Source organism: Pseudonaja textilis, chromosome 3, assembly GCF_049901715.1.
Source record: "Pseudonaja textilis isolate UNSWEBS1 chromosome 3, rPseTex1.2, whole genome shotgun sequence".
Taxonomy (NCBI): Eukaryota; Metazoa; Chordata; class Lepidosauria; order Squamata; family Elapidae; genus Pseudonaja; species Pseudonaja textilis.
The window spans coordinates 8034445-8054037 of NC_141992.1; the positions used below are offsets into that span (position 1 = coordinate 8034445).

Here is a 19593-nt window from a genome sequence, read left to right on the forward strand (position 1 = left end):
CAAACCCAAACTCTGGCTCAGATACGTAGATGACACCTTCATAATCTGGCCACATGGGAAAGAAAAACTGAACAACTTCCTCACACACCTCAACAGCCTACACCCCAAAATACAATTCACCATGGAAACAGAAGCCAACAACCAACTTCCCTTCCTAGATGTCTTGGTATACAAAAGATCCAATGGCTCCCTAGGACACACCATCTACCAGAAGAAAACACACACTAACCGCTATCTACATGCACTCTCACACCACCACCCAGCACAGATCAATTCCGTAGCCAAGACACTCATCTCCAGAACAAAATGCTTAGCCGATGAACAACACCAAAAACCGAACTACACACTCTCACCAACGTACTTACAGCCAATGGATTCCAAAGAAAGAAGATTACCCACCTAATCCAAAAAGAAACCCCAACCAAAATCCAAGACAGAGAACAAGAAAACGGGAAAGCCCTCCTCCCATATATAAAAGGCACTACAGACAAAATCAGCAAGATCCTCCAAAAACACAACATCAAAACAGCATTCTGCACAAACAGAAAAATATCCACCATCCTAAGAAACCCCAAAGACAAAATCGAATTAGAAAACCAAGGAGTATACGAAATCCCCTGCACTGCCTGCCCTACCACATACATTGGACAAACTAACAGAAGAATAAATGCACGCATTGAAGAACATAAAAACTCAATCAAAAAAGAAGAAACGACCTCTTCCCTGGTCCAACACCTCAAAGCCACAGGACATGAAATTGATTTTAAAAATACCAGAACTATCGCCAAAACCGAACACTTCAACAGCAGAATAATCAGAGAAGCCATAGAGATAGAAAAACGCCCACACAGCATGAACAAACGAGATGACACCTCCCGCCTTCCAGCCATTTGGAAACCCGCCCTCATGAACAGACGAGTACCTAACATGAAGAAGGACACCAGACCCACACCCATGAGAGCCACACAAGATGCCACCACCACACTTCCATGTAGAAAACAGACTCTCACCCACTCAGAAGATGAGACACGACCATGGACCAGAAGCTGCACTACAGCTGCATCACTACCCACTTCAAACCCCTCCGAGCCATACATGAAGCAAACCGACACCCACTATGAAGATGCAACAGGACCACGAACTAGAAGCCAAACAGCAAGATCACAACTCACCAGCTCAAATCCCCCAGCAACTAAGACTAACCGGAGCACAGCCAAGCCCCCACCTGAACAGAACACGCCTCCAACCAATCAGAACACGGCTAACCCCCAACCAATCAGAACACAACCAAACCCCCTACCAATGAGAACACACCCCACCCAATCAGAACACAGCCAAGCCCCCACCCAATCAAGTCCCACCCCACTGGCAGTTAAAAGAAGGAAGCAGCTGCAATCTCACATTACTCTGAAAAGCACAGAGCCGGAGACAGAAGCCTGAAGATGATGAATGAGACTTCATCGAAACGTTGCCTAGATACTTCGAATCTTACGCGGGAAAAACCCGAACAACCAAAGATCCATATATATGTATATATATATATATATATATATATATATATATATATATATATATATATATATATATATATATATATATATATATGTGTGTGTGTGTGTGTGTGTGTGTGTGTGTGTGTGTGTGTGTGTGTGTGTTAATGGGAAAGAATTTGGGAGATGGGTGAACAAAATGGAAAACATAAGAGGGTTCTGGATCAAATATGTGAGATGAGTAGATATAACAATACATTTGACAAATACAGCAACTAATGATATTGTTGGATCCGCCATCGAATTCTCCTGAGACATGTGCCCTGCTTTACTGACATGTGAGAATGCCCTTGGGAGGCAGGCGAAACTACTACAGGTTGTCCTCGACATACGACCACAATGGAGCCCAAGATTTCTGTGGCTGAGCAAGACAATTGTTAAATGAGATTTGCCACATTTTACAACTTTTCTTGCCACAGCTATTAAGGGAATCACTGCAGTTATTAAGTTAGTACGTTAGTGTCAATTCACGCTTTTTTAAAAAATTAGCATAGTTGTTCAGGGTAACTGTTTAAACCCAGAACACAGTAATCAGGTAAAGTGTAATGTGAATGTGGCCACCGGCACGGGGCCAGGTTTTTTTTTTTTAAAAAAAAACTCGCGTAAACATTATGCTCAGGTTGAGTGTTACTCTGGATGCATCCTTGCAGGTTTATTGTCCAAGCTGCAAAAGTGTTTTGATTTGTCATTGCTCTGGGATTGCTCTTGGTCTCTCATCCAGATACTCACCAGCGCTAACTGGGTTTAGCTAAAGTTGCATAAATCCTGCCAGCTTTTGTAGCGTGTGGTAAATTGTGTGGGGACGGGAGGGGGAGGATTGTACTCCTTTCACACCTCTCCCCCCGCCTGCAGTTTTCCAAGCATCCTACCTCGATCCCAGGAATGTGGGATTCCAAACCCCATCACTCTTTACCCACCAAGGGGGGGGATGATGGGAGTTGCAGCTGCTGGGAGAAAGGTGCTTTTACAAAGACTACCATGATCTTCTCCTTCTCCTCTTCTCCTTCTCTTTCTCCTTCTCTTCCTTCTCTTCTTCTCCTTCTTCTTTCTCTTCCTCTCTTTCTTCCCTTTCTCCATCTCCTCCTCTCCTCCTCCTCTTTCTCTTTCTTTCTCTTTATATTCATATTCTTCTCCTCTTCTTCTGCTTGTCTTCTTCCTCTCCTTCTTCTTCTTCTTCCCCCCTTTCCTTCTCCACCTCTTTCTCCATCTCTTCCTCTTTTTCTCTCCTCCTCCTCTTCTTTTCCTTTCCCTCTTCTCCTCCCCCACCTTCCCCTCTTACTTCTACTCCTCTTTTCCTCACTTCTCCTCCTCCTCTTCTCCTTCATCCCTTTCTCTTCTTTCTTCTGCTCCTCTCCTCCTCTTTTCTCTCCTTCTCCCCTCCTCTTTCTCCTTCTGCTCCCTTTTCCCTCTCCTCCTCCTCTCCTCCTCTTTCTTCTCCTTCTGCACCTCTTTTCTCCTCTTTTCCTCCTCTTTCCTCCTCTCCTCCTCCTCCTCTTTTCTATTCTATTCCTCCTCCTCCTCCTCCTCCTCCTCCTCCTCCTCCTCTTTTCCTCTTTTTCTCGTTCTCCTCCTCTTTCTCCTTCTCTTCCTCTCCTCCTTCCGTTCCTCTTTCCTCCTCTCCTCTTCTCCTCCTTCTCCTCTTTCTTCTCCTGCTCCTCCTGCTCCTCCTCCTTCTCTCTTTCCTTTTTCTTCCTCTCCTCCCTCCTTTTTCTATTCTATTCCTTCTCCTCCTTCTCCTCTTCTTCTTCTCTCCTCCTCCTCCTTTCCTCTTCTCCTCCTCCTCTTACTCCTTCTCCTCCTCTCCTCCTTCCGTTTCTCTTTTTCTCATCTCCTCCTCCTCCTCCTCCTTCTCTCCTCCTTCTGCTCCTCTTTTTCCTCTTTTCCACCTCTCCTCCTCCTTTTCTATTCTATTCCTTCTTCTCCTCCTCCTCCTCTTTCTCCTTCTCCTCCTCTCCTTCTCCTCCCGTTCCTCTTTTTCTCATCTCCTCTCCTCCTCCTCCTTCTTCTTCTCCTCCCCCTCCTCCCCCTCTTCTCCTCCTTCTGCTCCTCTTTTTCTCCTCTCTTCCTCTTCCTCCTCCGTCTCCTTCCCTCTCCCTCCCCGGCCTCTCCCTCCACCACCATCCCGCCCGGCAGGGGGTCGGTCCCGCCAGGCGAGATGCTCCGCCAGAGCCTCCCTCCCCGTCCCGCTCCTCGCCCGCAGCTCCGGCCCGGCTTTTCGCTTCCCCGGACGCACTTCCGAGACTCCGGCGGGCAAGCGAGAAGCCGCAGAAAGCCCCCACCCTCCGCCGCCCCCCGCTGCAGCCGGCGGCTCCCCACAGCTCTGCGCAGCTCCGCCGAAGTCGCCGCCGCCGCCGCCACCCCTCTCCTGCTGGGCAGCCGGAGCGCGGCCCTCCGAAGTCCCCGCCGGGCGCGCCCCTCCGCCAGCCCGCCCACCCTCCCGAACAAGAGGCTTCGGAGGCGGCGGCGCAAGCGGGCGAGCCCGGAATCGGAGCTGCAGGTCGGTCGGTCGGTCGGTCAGTCGGGCAGGCGAGGATGCCCCGGGATCGCGGCAAGGGGAGGGCGCGGCGAGCCACGCCGGCGCTCCGGGACCTGCTGCGTTGAGGCGGACCGGGAGGCATGGCTCGGCGTCGGGGTCGCTCCCCAATGGGATTCCTCGCGTGTCAGGAGCCGCTCCTGCTCCTGCTCTGCGCAAACTTCTTCCCCGGTAAGGAGGGCGGCGTGGAGGGGAAGGTGCGGGAGGGAGGGGGGGGGGAAGAGCCCTGTCGTCCGTCCCCCCTCCCCTCGAAGATGACCCCTTTTTGCTTTCCCGGTTCTTCCCCACCGGTGTTTTTAACATTCGTGTTTGGACGCGTTCACACGACCCGCGAGGCCACCTGTGATCCCGTGGGGGCGGGGGGCTTGGCACAAAACCGAGTCCCGCGAGACGGACGCTTTTTTTTTATCAAGGCTAAAAGGTCCAAAGCTTGGCCACGTTGTGGGTCTGCGAGCCGCGAGGTGTGCAAGTGACCCGGGGTCAGCGCGTTGTGTGAACCTGAAACGATAAAAAAAAAAAACGTGTTTTGGGTTTTTTTAAAAAAGCGGTGACCTGGCGCTGTCCGAGGTCCTTAGGCACTAAAACCCGGTGCTTTGTTTCTTATCTCTCTCCTCCTCCCCACCCAGCCTCCTCACCCCTATGGCTCTTCACAAAACGGGACGATAATGACAGCCCTGCGAGGTAGGCTGGCTGGAGAGAGAGAAAAGACCGATCCAAGGTCACCCCCAGATGCTCATCTAAAGACCAGAACTAGGTTATCGCCAGCTGGTGAAGATAAGGGGGGGTGGTCTCACCTCAGGTGTGCCGGGGCTTTTCCTGAAGGAAAACAGCTGTTCCCTGCAAGGGAAGAAGGGGATTTCCCATTCATGGAGCCATTAAGAACAAGATCCGGAGATCCAGTGGCTCAGCCAAGGGCATCCTGTAGCTCCGTACACCCTGGCAAGGTGTTTAGGTGGGAAGATTTTTCTCCATTCACATGCTTCATTCCGGCATCACCAGAAGGAGTTTCCATGCATTTCAGGCCAAATTAAATACATTATTTTATTTTTTTTAAAAAAATCCCCCCTCTTCAAATAATAATGAACCGGGAATCATTTCCCTGTATTCACAAAAACCACCTTATTAAAAAAAAATGAGGTGGGAATTTTTTATTTTTTTTTGCAAACAGTGTGCTAAACAATGATTCACATTAGCCTTGATTTGTTGTGTGTGTGTGTATGTGTGTGTGTATGTGTCTGTCTGTCTGTCCCATGCATGTGTGTTGGCAAGCCAAACTTGGATTTGTGGAGCGGGGGTGAGATTGTACACTCAGACCAATGGTTCAATGTGTTGTGTGAATGCGACATGTTGACTTTTAGTCAGAGAGCTTGTTCTGGAGACCAGCCTAGAACAAACCAGAGACTGAGTGGTGGGGAAGAAGGGTGGGGGGTGTCGTTGGTTCTAGGTTTTCCACCCTGCAAGTCCATTTATAGCAGCGTTCTTTGGCATTCGAGACGGAGGGCTATGGAGGTGAAATGAATTCCCATCAGTAGCTCTGATTCACTGCAATTTCAAGTAAATGCCGAGGAAGAAGTGGTGGAGGCAGTGAGGTTGGAGAGCAATTTCAAATGCACTCATTTGTTTGCGAGGATTAAACATGGTGTGTGTGTGTGTGTGTGTGTATTCAGACAATTCGTAAGTTTGCCATAGTTGTTGGTCTCGGTTTAGGAAAGCTTAGGACTTGCTAGGTGGGTCAAGTCGCATCATTCTTCGCACCCCGGCCCGGGGGTGGGCAAAAATCTCCAGCAATAGAGGATGTGTAAAGTTCACTTAGTGTGTAGGGGGAAGAGGGAATGGGCTTTTAAGGGGAGGGTCCCCCCACCAAGGCAACAGGCAGATAAGAGACCCAGCCCCAGAGCCAGGGAAGTAACTCAGTTAAACCCCTCCCTAGTTTCTCACGGAGATAAAAGAAGGGAGGGAGGATACACACTCAAATTTAGGAGATTCTATAGAATGGAATGGAGTAGAATAAGAATTATTAGAATGAATAGAATAGAATTAGAATTATTAGAATGAATAGAATAGAGTAGACTAAAGTAGAGTAGAATAGAATATATCAGAGAATAGAATAGAATAGTGAAGAATAAGAATTATTAGAATGAATAGAATAGAATTAGAATTATTAGAAATAGAATAGAGTAGAATAGAATAGAATATATCAGATAATAGAATAAGAATTATTAGAATGAATAGAATAGAATTAGAATTATTAGAAATAGAACAGAGTAGACTAAAGTAGCGTAAGATAGAATAGATCAGGGAACAGACTAGAATAAGAATTATTAGAATGAATAGAATAGATCAGAAAATAGAATAGAATAGAATAGAATAGAGCTGGGAGGGACCATGGAGGTCTTCTAGTCCAGTCCCCTGCTCAAGCAGGAGAACCTACACTATTTCAGATTCTGTTACTACCACTTTACAATAAAAGTACAGGTCATTGTCAACTGACAACCATTTTTTTAGTGACCATTCAAAGCTACAGCGTCCCTTAAAAAAGTGACATGCGAGCATTTTCCACTCTTAACAACCATGGCAGCGCCCTCGTGATTAAAATTTGCATGCTTGGCAACCGGTTTGTCTTTATAATGCTCTCAGTGTCTCGGGGTTGTGTGATTCCCCCTGATAAGCCAAATCAGTGGGGGATGCCAGATTCATTTTACACAGGCGTGTTACTAAGCAAACAACCGCACCTATTCACTTCACAACTGTGGCAAAAAAGCTGAGGTAAAATTCACTTAACAGCTGAAATATTGGGCTCCATTGTGATCGTAAGTTGAGGACTACCCATAGTTTTTGGTTTTTTTTTAGCCTGGCCTGTCTTGTTAGGTGGGTGTTTATGTTCCCCTTAAAAAATTAGAAGACAGCTGAGGAAAACCTCCCACTCCAGAGCGTGTGCAGAATTCATTTGGGGCTGAAAAGAACACCACTTCCCTTTCAGGCAGGCAAAGAGCACCTCAAGAGTGCAAAACTTGGTTGACCCTAAACAATGGTTCCCATCCTTCTAGGCTAACGTGTCCTGTGAATGCAAACTGGGATGTTTTTCTTTGGCTCCAAACTTATGCCCTCGGAAGTTGTGGGAGCGCCATCACTTGAGACTTTAAAGAAGAGATTGGACTGCTATTTGTCAGAAATGGTGTAGGGTCTCCTGCTTGGGTGGGGGGGTTGGACTAGATGACCTATAAGGTCCCTTCCAACTCTGATTATCTGTTATCTGTTACCTGTGATGAAAAGGGAAGATTTGAACAATCTCTTTTTTCCCCCCGCTTTTCATTTCTCCAACCTCCCTTAACAGGCTTTGTGCCTATTGTAAGGATGGTTTGCATTGGAACAACAGCGTTGGAAAGGACCCTTGAGGTCTACTAGTCCATCCACTGCTCAAGCAGGAGACTCTGTACCACTCCAGACAAGTGGCTGTCTGGAAAGTCTCTTCTTAAAAGCCTCCCTCAACTTCTGAAGGCAACTGATGAATTGTTCTCACTGTCAGGAAATTCTTCTTTAGTTCTGGGTTGCTTCTCTCCTTGATTAGTTTCCACTCGTGGCTTCTTGTGGTACCTTCTGGTGATTTGATAAATAAATTGATACCCACTCTTCTTTGTGGCAGCCCGTCCAATATTGGAACACTGCTATCACATCATTCCTAGTCCTTCTGTTCATTAAACCAAACAAACCCCGTTCTTGCCACCGTTCATCGTACGTTTTAGCCTCGTCATCCTACAATACCTGCATATTTGGAATATTTCAGTAAAATATATAACCGGTAGTCCTTTTGCATGCCTCCGTATCTCCAAACCCAATAGCAGAATAGATATACAGAGATGTGTTTTTTTTTGTTTGTTTCATGGCTCAGGGTAACCTTTGCTTTATCCTCTGAGCTGTGTGCTGTCACCAGATTTGAGGGTTGAGCCCGTAGTAGCTTAGGAAGATTACAGCCCTTCTCTCTGCTTTTCCAGACGTTATTTATTTCTCTCCCCTCCTTCCATTAGTCTCTTAATGTAAAATGTCCAGGCTAAATCTTTGCTGATGCGGCAATAACAGCTGTAGTGAAGGTGGTCCCTGGGGCTTGGGGCCTGTTTTGCTCTGGAGTAATTTCCTCAGCGTTAATGAGATGGCTTTTCTGAGGTAAACTCGGCCCAGTGAGGATCTTCCCTCCCCTCTGTAGGAGTTGATACCTGCCTTCCCCGCTTACTCCAGGGTAGCGACAACAAGTAACATTTTATTAGAAGGCGTAAGCTTTCGCTTATCAGGTGTATGCAAGTTGGAAAAGGGTGCTATCTGATTTCTCCCTTTGTGTTCAAGCTTTCTTGGTACGGATAATCTGGGTTTGCACTTTGAAGGGTGGGACGGGTTGGGGTTTTTTTGGGGGGTGCTTTTCATTTTTGCCTTCAGGCAGCAAAAAATAAAGGGGGAATGTGACGCCTTGGCAGTTTCTAAGCAAAGCAAGGCTGGGCTTTGAATATTTATTTACATTGTCCTGTTCCTCGCTCCCCCTGCCCCCCAACAAAAGGTGCTTTGGAGAGTTCCTTTATTAGCACAGCAGTCGCCACCAACTTTTCCAAATGTGACTCAGAAGGTGCCCTTGCAGAAAAGGAAGGAAGGAAGATGATGGGAAGGAGATAGGAAGAAAGGAGGAGGGAAGGAAGGAAGGGGAAGAAGATGGGAAGGAGAAAGAAAGGAAGAAAAAGAAAGGAAGGGAAGGGAAGAAGCAATGAGGGAAGAAAAGAAGAAGGGAGAAGAGAGAATGAGAGGAAGAAGAAAGGGGAGGGAAGGAAGAGAGGTGAGAAGAAAGGAAGGAAGGGGAGAGATCGAGAGGGAGGGAGGAAGAAAAGAAGAAAAGAAGGAGATGGAAAGGAGATAAGAAGAAGGATGAAAGGGGAGAAAGAATGAAAAAACCAAACAAAGAAAGAAACAAAGAGAAAGAAAGAAGATGGGAAGAAAGGAAGGAGAGATAAGAATGGAGAGAAAGGGGAGGAAGAAAGGAGAGAGAAGAAAAGAGATGGGAAGGAAGGAAATAGGAAGGAGAAGGGGAAAAGAAAGAAAGAAAGAAAGAAAGAAAGAAAGAAAGAAAGAAAGAAAGAAAGAGAAAGAAAGAAGAGATGAGAAGAAGCAATGAGGGAAGAAAGGAAGGAGAGGGGAGAATGGAGAAAGGGGCAAGAAGAAAGCAAAGGAAAGGAAGGAGAGATGGGAAGGAAGGAAGGAAGGAAGGAAGATAGATAGATAGACTAAGAGTGAAGATTACGTCAAAAGAAGCCTGCGTGGGAAATCCTTCTTGGCTCTCCCAAATTGGCCAGCTGTTTTGGGATCTTGTTACTTATCTCACACTTCCCATTTGCAAAGCCTTGTTCACTTTTCAATACAGATCTAGCAGTGATTTATCTCCCTTTATTTTGGATTATTTTGACGAGCTGTTCGGCATATCTGATGAGTCTTGAGAATGGCCTTTTGTATGGAGCGGATATATAGTATTTGGTTCCCAGTCGAATGCTGCAGCTCAGACACCTCACCAAAATGACCTGAGTCACAATTTCGTTTTGGGGGTGGGGGCGGGGGGGGGGTGTAAGACTGCATTAGGGGCCTAAAGCTAGGTGAACTCTGGCCCTGTTGCAGAATCAAGCTTTTTGTAGGGTAGGAGTTGCACTGCTTCCCCATTGCAGCAGTTTCACACTCTCTGAATCGGCTGCCAGTGTCAGTAGCCACAACTGTTTTGTGCTGCAAGAGAGTGACAAACACGGAATAGGTCTTTCCAGAACCAGGCAATCAACTGTCTGGAGCCTCTGTTCCTTTTCAGTTGCTACTGGAACAACTGAAATTGCATTATTTTTGTGGTTGGTTAACTCTGAATAAATCTTTCCCTATCTGGAAAACAAGAAACTGGCCAGGAGAAAAACTTGAGTCCAAGAACTCTCTCCCTCTCTCCCTCTCCCTCTCTCCCCCCTCTCTCTTTCTCTCTCTCTCTCTCTCTTTGGCAGACTTGCCACTCCTACCCACATTATTTCACGCTTGCAACCATAACTATTTTGCAACTCAAGGTAACAGGCCTGAAAAATTTATTCCATGTGCAATTTGGATTTTTCGTTAACCTAGGAGCAGAGTTAATGAACCAATAGCCGATTTTTAGCAGAGGTTTAGAGGTTTTGGACTACATATCCCATCCTTCAAAGCAGTTTCTGAGACCTTGGACTTTTCCGTCACTGCACCTATGCCAGCGAATGATCAGTTCCTACAATTCTGTAAAGCTTTAGACCTATGTGAGATCATTCCCTGTTGCTAACATAGTTGCACTGAGCCAAGATTATTTAAATCATGGTTTGTTGGATAAAACAAGGTGGTGAGGAGCAAATACACCACGGCAAAACAAAATAAACTACTGTTATGATTTAGTAGTAGTTTCCCCTAGATAAAGTCCATCAAAATCTCACTTTCCCCTTTAAAAAGGGAGCTAGTTTGGTGTAGTGGTTGGCTGGAAGAAATAAGGAGACTGTGAGTTCTAGTCCTACCTCAGGTTTGAAAGCTGACTGGATGACTTTGGGTCAATCACCAGGAGGCTGTAAGTTCTAGTTTTGTCTTAGGAATGAATGTTGACTGGGTGACCTTGGGCCAATCATCAGTAGGCTAGGAGTTCTAGTCCTGCCTTAGGATGAAACAAGGTTGAGTGACCTTGAGCCAATTATGAGGAGACAGTGAGTTCTAGTCCTGCCTTAGGCAGGAAAACTGTCTGGGTGACTTTGAGCCAATCACCAGGAAACACTGAGTTCTAGTGCCACCTTTAGCAAGAAAGCCAACCAGATGACTTTGGGCTAATGTCTCTCTACCAGCTCAACCCACCTCACAAGGTTGTTGTGGGGAAAATAGGATGGGGGAAAGAGTATTAGGTATTTTTATTTATTTTTATTTATTTATTTGATTTGTCAATTACTTACAAGGTAATAGGTATAAGTATATACATAGTTATGAATACATGAAATGGACACATATAAGAAAAATAAAAAGAAACAATAGGACAGGGATGGTAGACACGTTGGTGCGCTTATGCACTTCCCCTACAGACCTCTGAGGAAAGGGGTGAGGTCAATAGCAGACAGTCTAAGGTTAAAATTTTTGGGGTTTGGGGAAGAAACCACAGAGTCAGGTATTATTTTCACTGCCTTAGGTTACTTATAAAGTAATAAAGGCAAGATAAAAGTCTAATAAATAAAATAAATATGACTAACCATGTTCACCATCATGGACAGCTTCCCCAATGGTTTAAAAATGCATCCATTGCCTGAAAGTTGAGTTCTTAGTACAGTTTCTGAATCCAGCCTACTTTTCATCTTAAAGTTGATGTTTCCCTTTGAATAACCAGAGTGTAGAACCAACTATTTACAAAGTCTGCACTACTATTACTATTAACCTTCTCATCACTCCTGATCACCCATCCCCTCCCACTTGTGACTGTATGACTGTAACTTTGTCGCTTGTATCCTTACTATTTATATTGACTGTTTCCTAGTATGATTTGATCGCTTATTGTACCCTATGACTATCATTAAGTGTTGTACCTGATGATTCTTGACATTTGACGAATGTATCTTTTCTCTTATGTACACTGAGAGCCTTTGCACCAAGACAAATTCCTTGTCTGTCTGATCACACTTGGCCAATAAAGAATTTTATCTATCTATTCTATCTATCTAGAATAGCTTCCATAAGTAACAAACAAACAAACAAACCCCAAAAACAATAAATATGGAAAGGAGAAGCATTTGTGAATCCCTGTCACTTTGCTTCAGTTACAGCCATTGCTAAGGGGCTGCCCCAAAGAAGAGGGAGTCAAGCTATTCTCCAAAGCATCTGAAAGCAGAACAAGAAGCAATGGGTGGAAACTAATCAAGGAGAGAAGCAACCTAGAATTAAGGAGACATTTCCTGACAGTGAGAATAATTAACCAATGGAATGAATGGCCTCCAGAAATTGTGGATGCTCCATTACTGGAGGTTTTTAAAGAAGAGATTGGACAACCATTTGTCTGAAATGGTATAGATTTCCTGCCTGGGCTAGAAGACCTCCAAGGTCCCTTCCAACTATTCTTTTATTCTGCTAGCTATATTAAGATGTGTGATAATGTATAGACCCTATGGATTTCTGTTTTCTCCACAGCTTTTGGCCATGTAGAAACCCGGGCGCATGCCGAAGAACGTCTCCTGAAGAAACTTTTCTCTGGATACAACAAATGGTCCAGGCCAGTTGCTAATATTTCCGATGTTGTCATCGTGCGCTTTGGATTGTCCATTGCTCAGCTTATAGATGTTGTAAGTACGGCTGGAATTAATTCCACAAGACTCTTTGGTGAGGGTGATGACCTCTCTATTCCCAGGTTTGAATTTCTAAGTGGTCCTTCTCACAAAAGTGACCAGAAACCCAACATGGAAGTGCCAAATGAGGCACAGAACATTAGTTAGGGCAGTATTTCTCAACTTTGGCAATTTGAAGACATGCAAACTTCCATTCCCAGAATTCCCCCATTGCTGGCTGAGGAATTCTGGGAGTTGAAGTCTACACAGCTTTTTTTAAAAAAATTATATTTATACACTAGCTCGATACCCATGCTTCTCTATGAGACTACTGCATATTGTCGCGCTTAGTTTTTTGGGAGGAAAATAAGGGGGAAAAAATTCTGCCTCTGTCTACCAGCATCCATCAGTATTCATCTGGCTAACATCCTGTCTGTGTGTGAGAGAGTTGAGGGCTGTTTGGAAAGTGAAACAGTATTTGCTGTGTAAGCAAGAAGGAGACAGCAAGGAGCCTGGGTGTGGCTTAGCTCAACTGTTCTGTACTAAAGCTGCTTGATGCTGTGAAACTGAAACTGAAATTCCTTTCTTCTGCTTGTGTTTTACATTTGGAACAGATTTCTTTTCAGGTGGTAAGGCGGGAGTAGAACTCCTTAGCAGCAGAGTGTGTTAATAATAATATACTAAATGTTAATGCTCTGATGGTCATTTCAAAAAATCCTTTCTTAGCGAGCACCTAGAAGCCAAGAGGAACATACTGCCAAATTTCAAGTTTGTAGACTTTATGGTTCTGGAGATTTTGTGATGATGCGTGAATTGTATTTCGCTTTTATATAGATTGATTTTTTCCCTGTTTAAAGATATAAGCGCTTAATAAACAGTGTATTGTCTGGATCAATTTGTTTATACAAAGTATTAAAAATTTAATAATTAAGTTTGTAGACTATAAGACTTTTTGGACTTCAACTTAGTCACATTGCTCAAGAATTCTGGGAGCTGAAGTTCTGGAGATATCCAACCATTGCATCCATCAGTATTCATCTGGCTAACATCCTGTCTGTGTGTGTGAGAGTTGAAGGCTGTTTGGAAAGTGAAACAGTATTTGCTGGGTAAGCAAGAAGGAGACAGCAAGGAGCCTGGGTGTGGCTTAGCTCAAATGTTCTGTACTAAAGCTGCTTGATGCTGTGAAACTGAAACTGAAATTCCTTTCTTCTGCTTGTGTTTTGCATTTGGAACAGAGTTCTTTTCAGGTGGGAAGGCGGGAGTAGAACTCCTTAGCATCATTGCGTGTTAATAATAATATACTAAGTACTAATGCTCTGATGGTCATTTCAAAAAATCCTTTCTTAGCGAGCACCTAGAAGCCAAGAGGAACATACAGCCAAATTTCAAGTTTGTAGACTTTATGGTTCTGGAGATTTTGCTGGAACATACACACACAAACACACCCCCACACCCCCACACAGCCATTTATATAGAGATAGATATCTTGTTATACTAAAATATGTATATTATTGTTCCCGTCTTATTTATATTTCTGTTCTTTTATTCATGTCACTGTAGTATTCAAAGATGTTTCCTTTCTGTCTTCCATCTTTCACCTACTTTATTATTCACATTTCCCTTATTTAACTCTTCACATCTGTGTATATTTAAGTTTCATCCTTCATTCTTTCATTGTTCGGTGTTTCAATATACAATTTTTGACGCTTAGAATGTCAATCTAGAATTTAGTAGAACTCGACCTCTTGGTGAATACAACATCCACAACAAATATATTCCCAAAAAGTACAGGTAGTCCTTGACTTATAACAGTTTGTTTAGTGACTCTTCAAACTTACAGTGGGACTGCATGAAGTGACTTATGACCGTTTTTCACAGTTACGACCTTTGCAGCATCCTCATGATCATGTGATCAAAATTCAGATGCTTGGCAAATGGTTTATGTTTATGACCATCGGGGTCTGTCCCAAAATCAGGGGATCCCCTTTTGAGATCCTCTGACAAGCAATGGGGAAACGAGATTCACCTAATAACTGGGTAACTAACTTATCAAATGCAATTTTTCACTGGACAACTGTGGCAAGAAAAGTCGTAAAATGGGGCAAAATTCACTTAACAAATGTCTCATTTAATAACAGAAATGATGGGCTCAATTGTGGTCGTAAGTGGAGGACCACCTGTATTGTAAAAAAATTAAAATTGGTTCTTGTTGAATTAGATTCTTAGTAGAATCCCTGCAGCTTTCGTGGTTGTGTTGTGGAAATACTCCTGTCTCCTTCTAAGATATTTTTCCAGCTTTCTCATTGAGTACTGTCAGACCTGACCTTACTTAGCTTCCAAGATCAGTGAAGTTCAACTTGGTTCTTTAATCCCAGGTTTTTATTTTGGGGCCTGAATTTCTTCAGGGCAAGAAAATGATTGGAAGCACCTATACTCCTACGAACCAACAGAATTCTTCTTGTAATATAGTGTGTTTTCAAAAAGGAACACACGGGTAGAATTATGGCTAGGTTGAAGTTTGAAAGCTGACCCTAGAAAGTGTGCAAAGAAAAGCAACGAAGATAATAAGAGGTCTGGAGGCTGAATTGTATGGTGAGGTAGCTACCGTAGGTATATCTATTCTATTGAAGAGAAGGAGTAGGAGGGACATGATAGCTGTCTTCCAGCACTTGAGGGGCTGTGGTGGAGAAGAAGGGTATTCTCCAAAGTGCTAGAGTGCAGGACACCAAGCATTGGATGGAAGCTTTTGGAAGAGAGATCCAACCTAGAACTGAGGAGAAATTTTCTCAAAATGAGAACATTTAATTAGATTTCTACATAGATTAGCAGAGTTGGAAAGGACCTTGTAGGTCATTTAGTCCAACCCAAGCGGGAGACCCTACACCATTTCTGACAGATGACAGTCCAGTCTCCTTGAAAGCCTCCAGTGATGAAGCTTCCACAACTTATAAAGGCAACTTCTGTTCCATGGATTGATTGTTCTCACTGTCAGAAAGTTTCTCCTTATTTCCAGGTTGAATCTCTCCTTGTTCAGTTTCCATCCATTGTTCCTTATCTGGCCTTCAGGTGCCTCGAAAAATAGCTTGACCCCCCTCCTCTCTCTGGCAGCCCCTCAAATATTGGAACACTGCTATCATATCTCCCCTGGTCCTTCTCTTCACTAGACTAGCCATGCCCAGTTCATTGAATGCTTTAGTTTCCAATCTCCTAATCATCCTGGTTGCTCTTCTCTGCACTTTTTCTAGAGTCTCAGCGTCTTTTTAATAGTGTGGTGACCAGTGGTGGGATGCTGTTGGTGTAACAATTGGTTCGGTGATTGTGCGATTTGCGTGTGCATGCGTGCTTCGTGCACTCGTGCGCTTGATGTGCGCTGTGCGTGCATGAACAGCTTTCCGAAAAACTTACCTCCTATGTTACTACTGGGGAGTAACACACCTGATGAGTAGTAATCTGCTCTGCCACGTGGATCAGCTGAGAGGATATAGGTGTTGGAGTTGGAGTAAACCAGTTTGCTGCCAGATAATCGTTGGAGATAGGTCCGAACCAGGAGAATCCCATCCCTGGTGGTGACCAAAACTGGATACAGTATTCTAGGTGTGTTCTTCTTACTAAGGTATTGCTCCCTCACATGGTCTTGATTGTCAATTAATTATTTAATTAATGGAACAGTTTGCCTACTGGAGTTGTGGGTCCTCCATCACTGGAGGTTTACAGAAGTAAACTGGATAACCCCTAAACTGGGATGGTGTAAAGTCTCTTGCCTTGAGCAGGAGTTGGACTAGAAGACCTCTGAGGTCCCTTTTCACTTTTTTCATGATGGGGAACTAGAAGGATACAAGGGGAAGAACGTGACTGCTTTGATTTCTGCTTCCAGGCTCTTCAGGGCAGCCATTTTGTGAGAGGGCCTGTGACATAGTTCTCAATTCCAAATGTGCCCAGTCAGGCAGTCACTCCCCAAAAGTTTTGGAGACTTGGCAGAATTGTTTAAATAATTAAGAATTGATGGAATTGACTGCTGATTGGCTTTCAAGTGAAGGCTGCAGATTAATCATGCAACAGAAATGAGACAACATGCGTAATACATGAGGCTGGGAAGCTGGAAGCCAATGGTTTCATTTTGGGCTTCCTAAAATTAATATTTTATTTTATTTTTAAAAAAGAAGAATACAGAAATCTCCAGAGAAATTTTCGAGGCTTAGAATGCTGGTGTCAGCTGAGACGACCAATCGCTCAGATTAATCACAGCGGTTTATTTGCTCTGATTAAACTATTTCTGGAGGGAGCACAGAAAATTTGGTTTCCCTGAATAAATTTAGTGTAAATGAGAATTTTGGAAAGGAGGGAAGAGGAAGGGGAAGGGAAGGAATGAGAAAGGGAGAGAAGAAAGAGGAGGAACGGAGGGGATGGAGTGGGGAGTTAGAGAAAGGAAAGGAAAGGAAAGGAAAGGAAAGGAAGAAGGAAAGGAAAAGAAGGAAAGGAAAAGAAGGAAAGGAAGGAAAAGAAGAAGGGGGGAAGGAAAAGAAGGGAAGGGAAGAAACGAAAAGAAAATGGAAGGAAAGGAAAGGGAAGGGAAGGGAAGGAAAGGGAAGGAAAGGAAAGGAAAGGAAAGGAAAGGAAAGGAAAGGAAAGGAAAGGAAAGGAAAGAAAGGAAAGGAAAGGAAAGGAAGAAATAAATAAATAATATGGGATACTTTTGGTATTCCAAAGACTGAGATGTGTAGACTGTGTGTATATCTCTGTATATATCTCTCTCTGTGTGTGCGTGCACGTGTGTGTGTGCACTAGCGTGTGTGTTTAATGGTGCACGGGGTTGGGGGTGGAGAGGAAAACCTTGAAATTGTCAAGTATTCCTTCTGAAGGACTGCTCCATTGATTTTTGCACAAAGTTGCTTTGTCATTTATTATACATAAGAAGTTGGGTAACCGAAAAGTGACCTGGGAATTGGTTTCAGAGTTTTTACATAAACGAGCGTGCAAGTCTTGTTCTCTGGGTTCAAAAAAAAAAAAAAAGCCCAGGTAGAAAGTGTGTCTGTACAGAATTCCTGTAATCCCTGCAGGGTGAAGCCCACTCCCAAAAGAGGCAAAGAACTGGTGAGATTGAAATTGACTGATTTCCTTCTGGAAATCGACTTCCTCTCCTTGGTCCAGATATCCACAAGTCTGTAAGAGCCAGGACTTGTTTTTTTTTTGTTCATTGATTCAGTTCTAATAAACCAGTGTATTGTAGACCTACATAGTTAGATTCGACTGTACACTTAATTTGGGGAATTAGCAGAGAGATTTTTTGTGTTAATCCTTTTGTAAACTCTGGTCTTTCCAGTGTCGCTCTCTGGTAGTGTTTCTTCTACAGTTAGTTCTCGACTTATGACAATTGAACCCAAATTTTCTGTTCCTAACTGAGTTTTGGGCCCTTTTATGACCTTTCTTGCCACAGATGTTAAGTGAATTACTGAGGTTATTAAGGTAGTAAGGCAGTTAGAATAGAATAGAATAGAATAGAATAGAATAGAATAGAATAGAATAGAATAGAAAGAATAGAAAATATGGAATAAGAATAGAAGAATAGAAAATATGGAATAAGAATAGAATAGAAAATATGGAATAAGAATAGAATAGAAAATATAGAGTAAGGATAGATTAGAACAGAAACGAAAATATGGAATAAGAATAGAATAGGAATAGAAAATATGGAATAAGGATAGGATAGAATAGAAAATATGGGATAAGAATAGAATAGAATAGAAAATATGGAATAAGGATAGGATAGAATAGATAGCTGTTGTTACTTTGAATGTACAATAATTGGCGTACATTAAAAATGAAATTTCATTGCATACAGCTCTTAAAGGGTCACAAGCTCTAATTTTATACTACAAAAACATGACAACATAAATAAATACAAAATTATGTATATACCCACATATATTATATGACAGAGAGAAACAACACAGTCTAGTTCGGATGTATATATGGTTATGGCAAGAAAAATGAATCTTGCAGGTTTACAAGATGGATGTCATAGGGAACAAAGCTGTTACAGAATCTGGAAGTCCTGCTAAAAATACTTTGAAACCTCCTCCCAGAGGGGAGCAACAGAAACAGACCATGAATTGTATGTGTGTGTGGGGTCTCTAACAATGCTTTGAACTCTAAGCACAAAGCGCTTATAAGCTTATTATCCTGAATAAAGGGAAGTAAGCTTCCTATAATCTTGTTGTTAAGGTTATCTGATTTCCCCATTACCTTTGCTTGTCAAAAAGTCACAAAAGGAGACCCCAGGTCACTTCAACCGTCATAAATATGAGCCAGTTGCCAAGCTTCCGAATTTTGATTATGTAACCCTGGGGATGCTGCAATGGTCATAAGTGTGAAAAATGGCCATAAATCACTTTTTTTCAGTGCCATTGTAACTTGGAAAGAGAGGGACACAGTGGCTCAGTGGCTAAGACACTGAGCTTGTCGATCAGAAAAGTCAGCAGTTCGGTGGTTCGAATCCCTAGCGCCCTGTAACGGAGTGAGCTTCCGTCACTTGTCCCAGCTTCTGCCAACCTAGCAGTTCGAAAGCATGTAAAAAATGCAAGTAGAAAAATAGGGACCCCTTTGGTGGGAAAGTAACAGCGTTCTGTGCGCCTTCGGCATTTAGTCATGCTGGCTCTTCAGCTTTGTAACGGAGCACCACCACCCTAGAGTCGGAAACAACTAGGACATATGTGTGAGGGGAACCTACATCTTTTTAACTTGGAAAGGTTACTAAATGGATTGTTGTGAGTCAAAGATTATCTGTGGTCTAGTGTGTTGGCTTCTGGATAGATGGTTAAGGCTGTGTTTATTTTTTGTGAACAGAATAAGTATAGTGGTATAATATTCATGCTGAATCTGTTAGACTTCAGGATCTGTTAGTCTTCAGATATTACTCCTACCAAATGTTTTAATAAAGTCGCACAATGCTGTTAAAATATGATTATTAAATTTTAATATGATTATCTATGTCAAGGATTCTGCTGGACAGTTACCCAATGAGCATTGTTAGAAAATTCCAGGGGTTGAAAATTCAAAGATTTTTCTGAAACAGTCTGTGAGCTTTTGGAAAATAAATAATCCACATTTTAATCTTTTTTTTTCTGCCATAAATTTTTTATTTTCATTATGAAAAAAATATGCAGGAAAAACAAAAGTTAGAGAACGGAGAGAAGGAAAA

At 43.2% G+C, this 19593-nt stretch overlaps 1 protein-coding gene across 1 annotated transcript in view; it reads left to right on the top strand.

Annotated features, from left to right (window-relative positions):
• Positions 1 to 3902: 3902 nt before the first annotated feature.
• Positions 3903 to 19593, top strand: part of CHRNA4 (cholinergic receptor nicotinic alpha 4 subunit) — a 77214-nt gene continuing 61523 nt past the window's right edge. The window contains exons 1-2 of the mRNA XM_026697278.2: positions 3903 to 4254; positions 12262 to 12413. Of these exons, the coding sequence (XP_026553063.1) occupies positions 4167 to 4254; positions 12262 to 12413 (240 nt within the window). The 5' untranslated portion in view covers positions 3903 to 4166. The remainder of the gene's footprint in view (positions 4255 to 12261; positions 12414 to 19593) is intronic.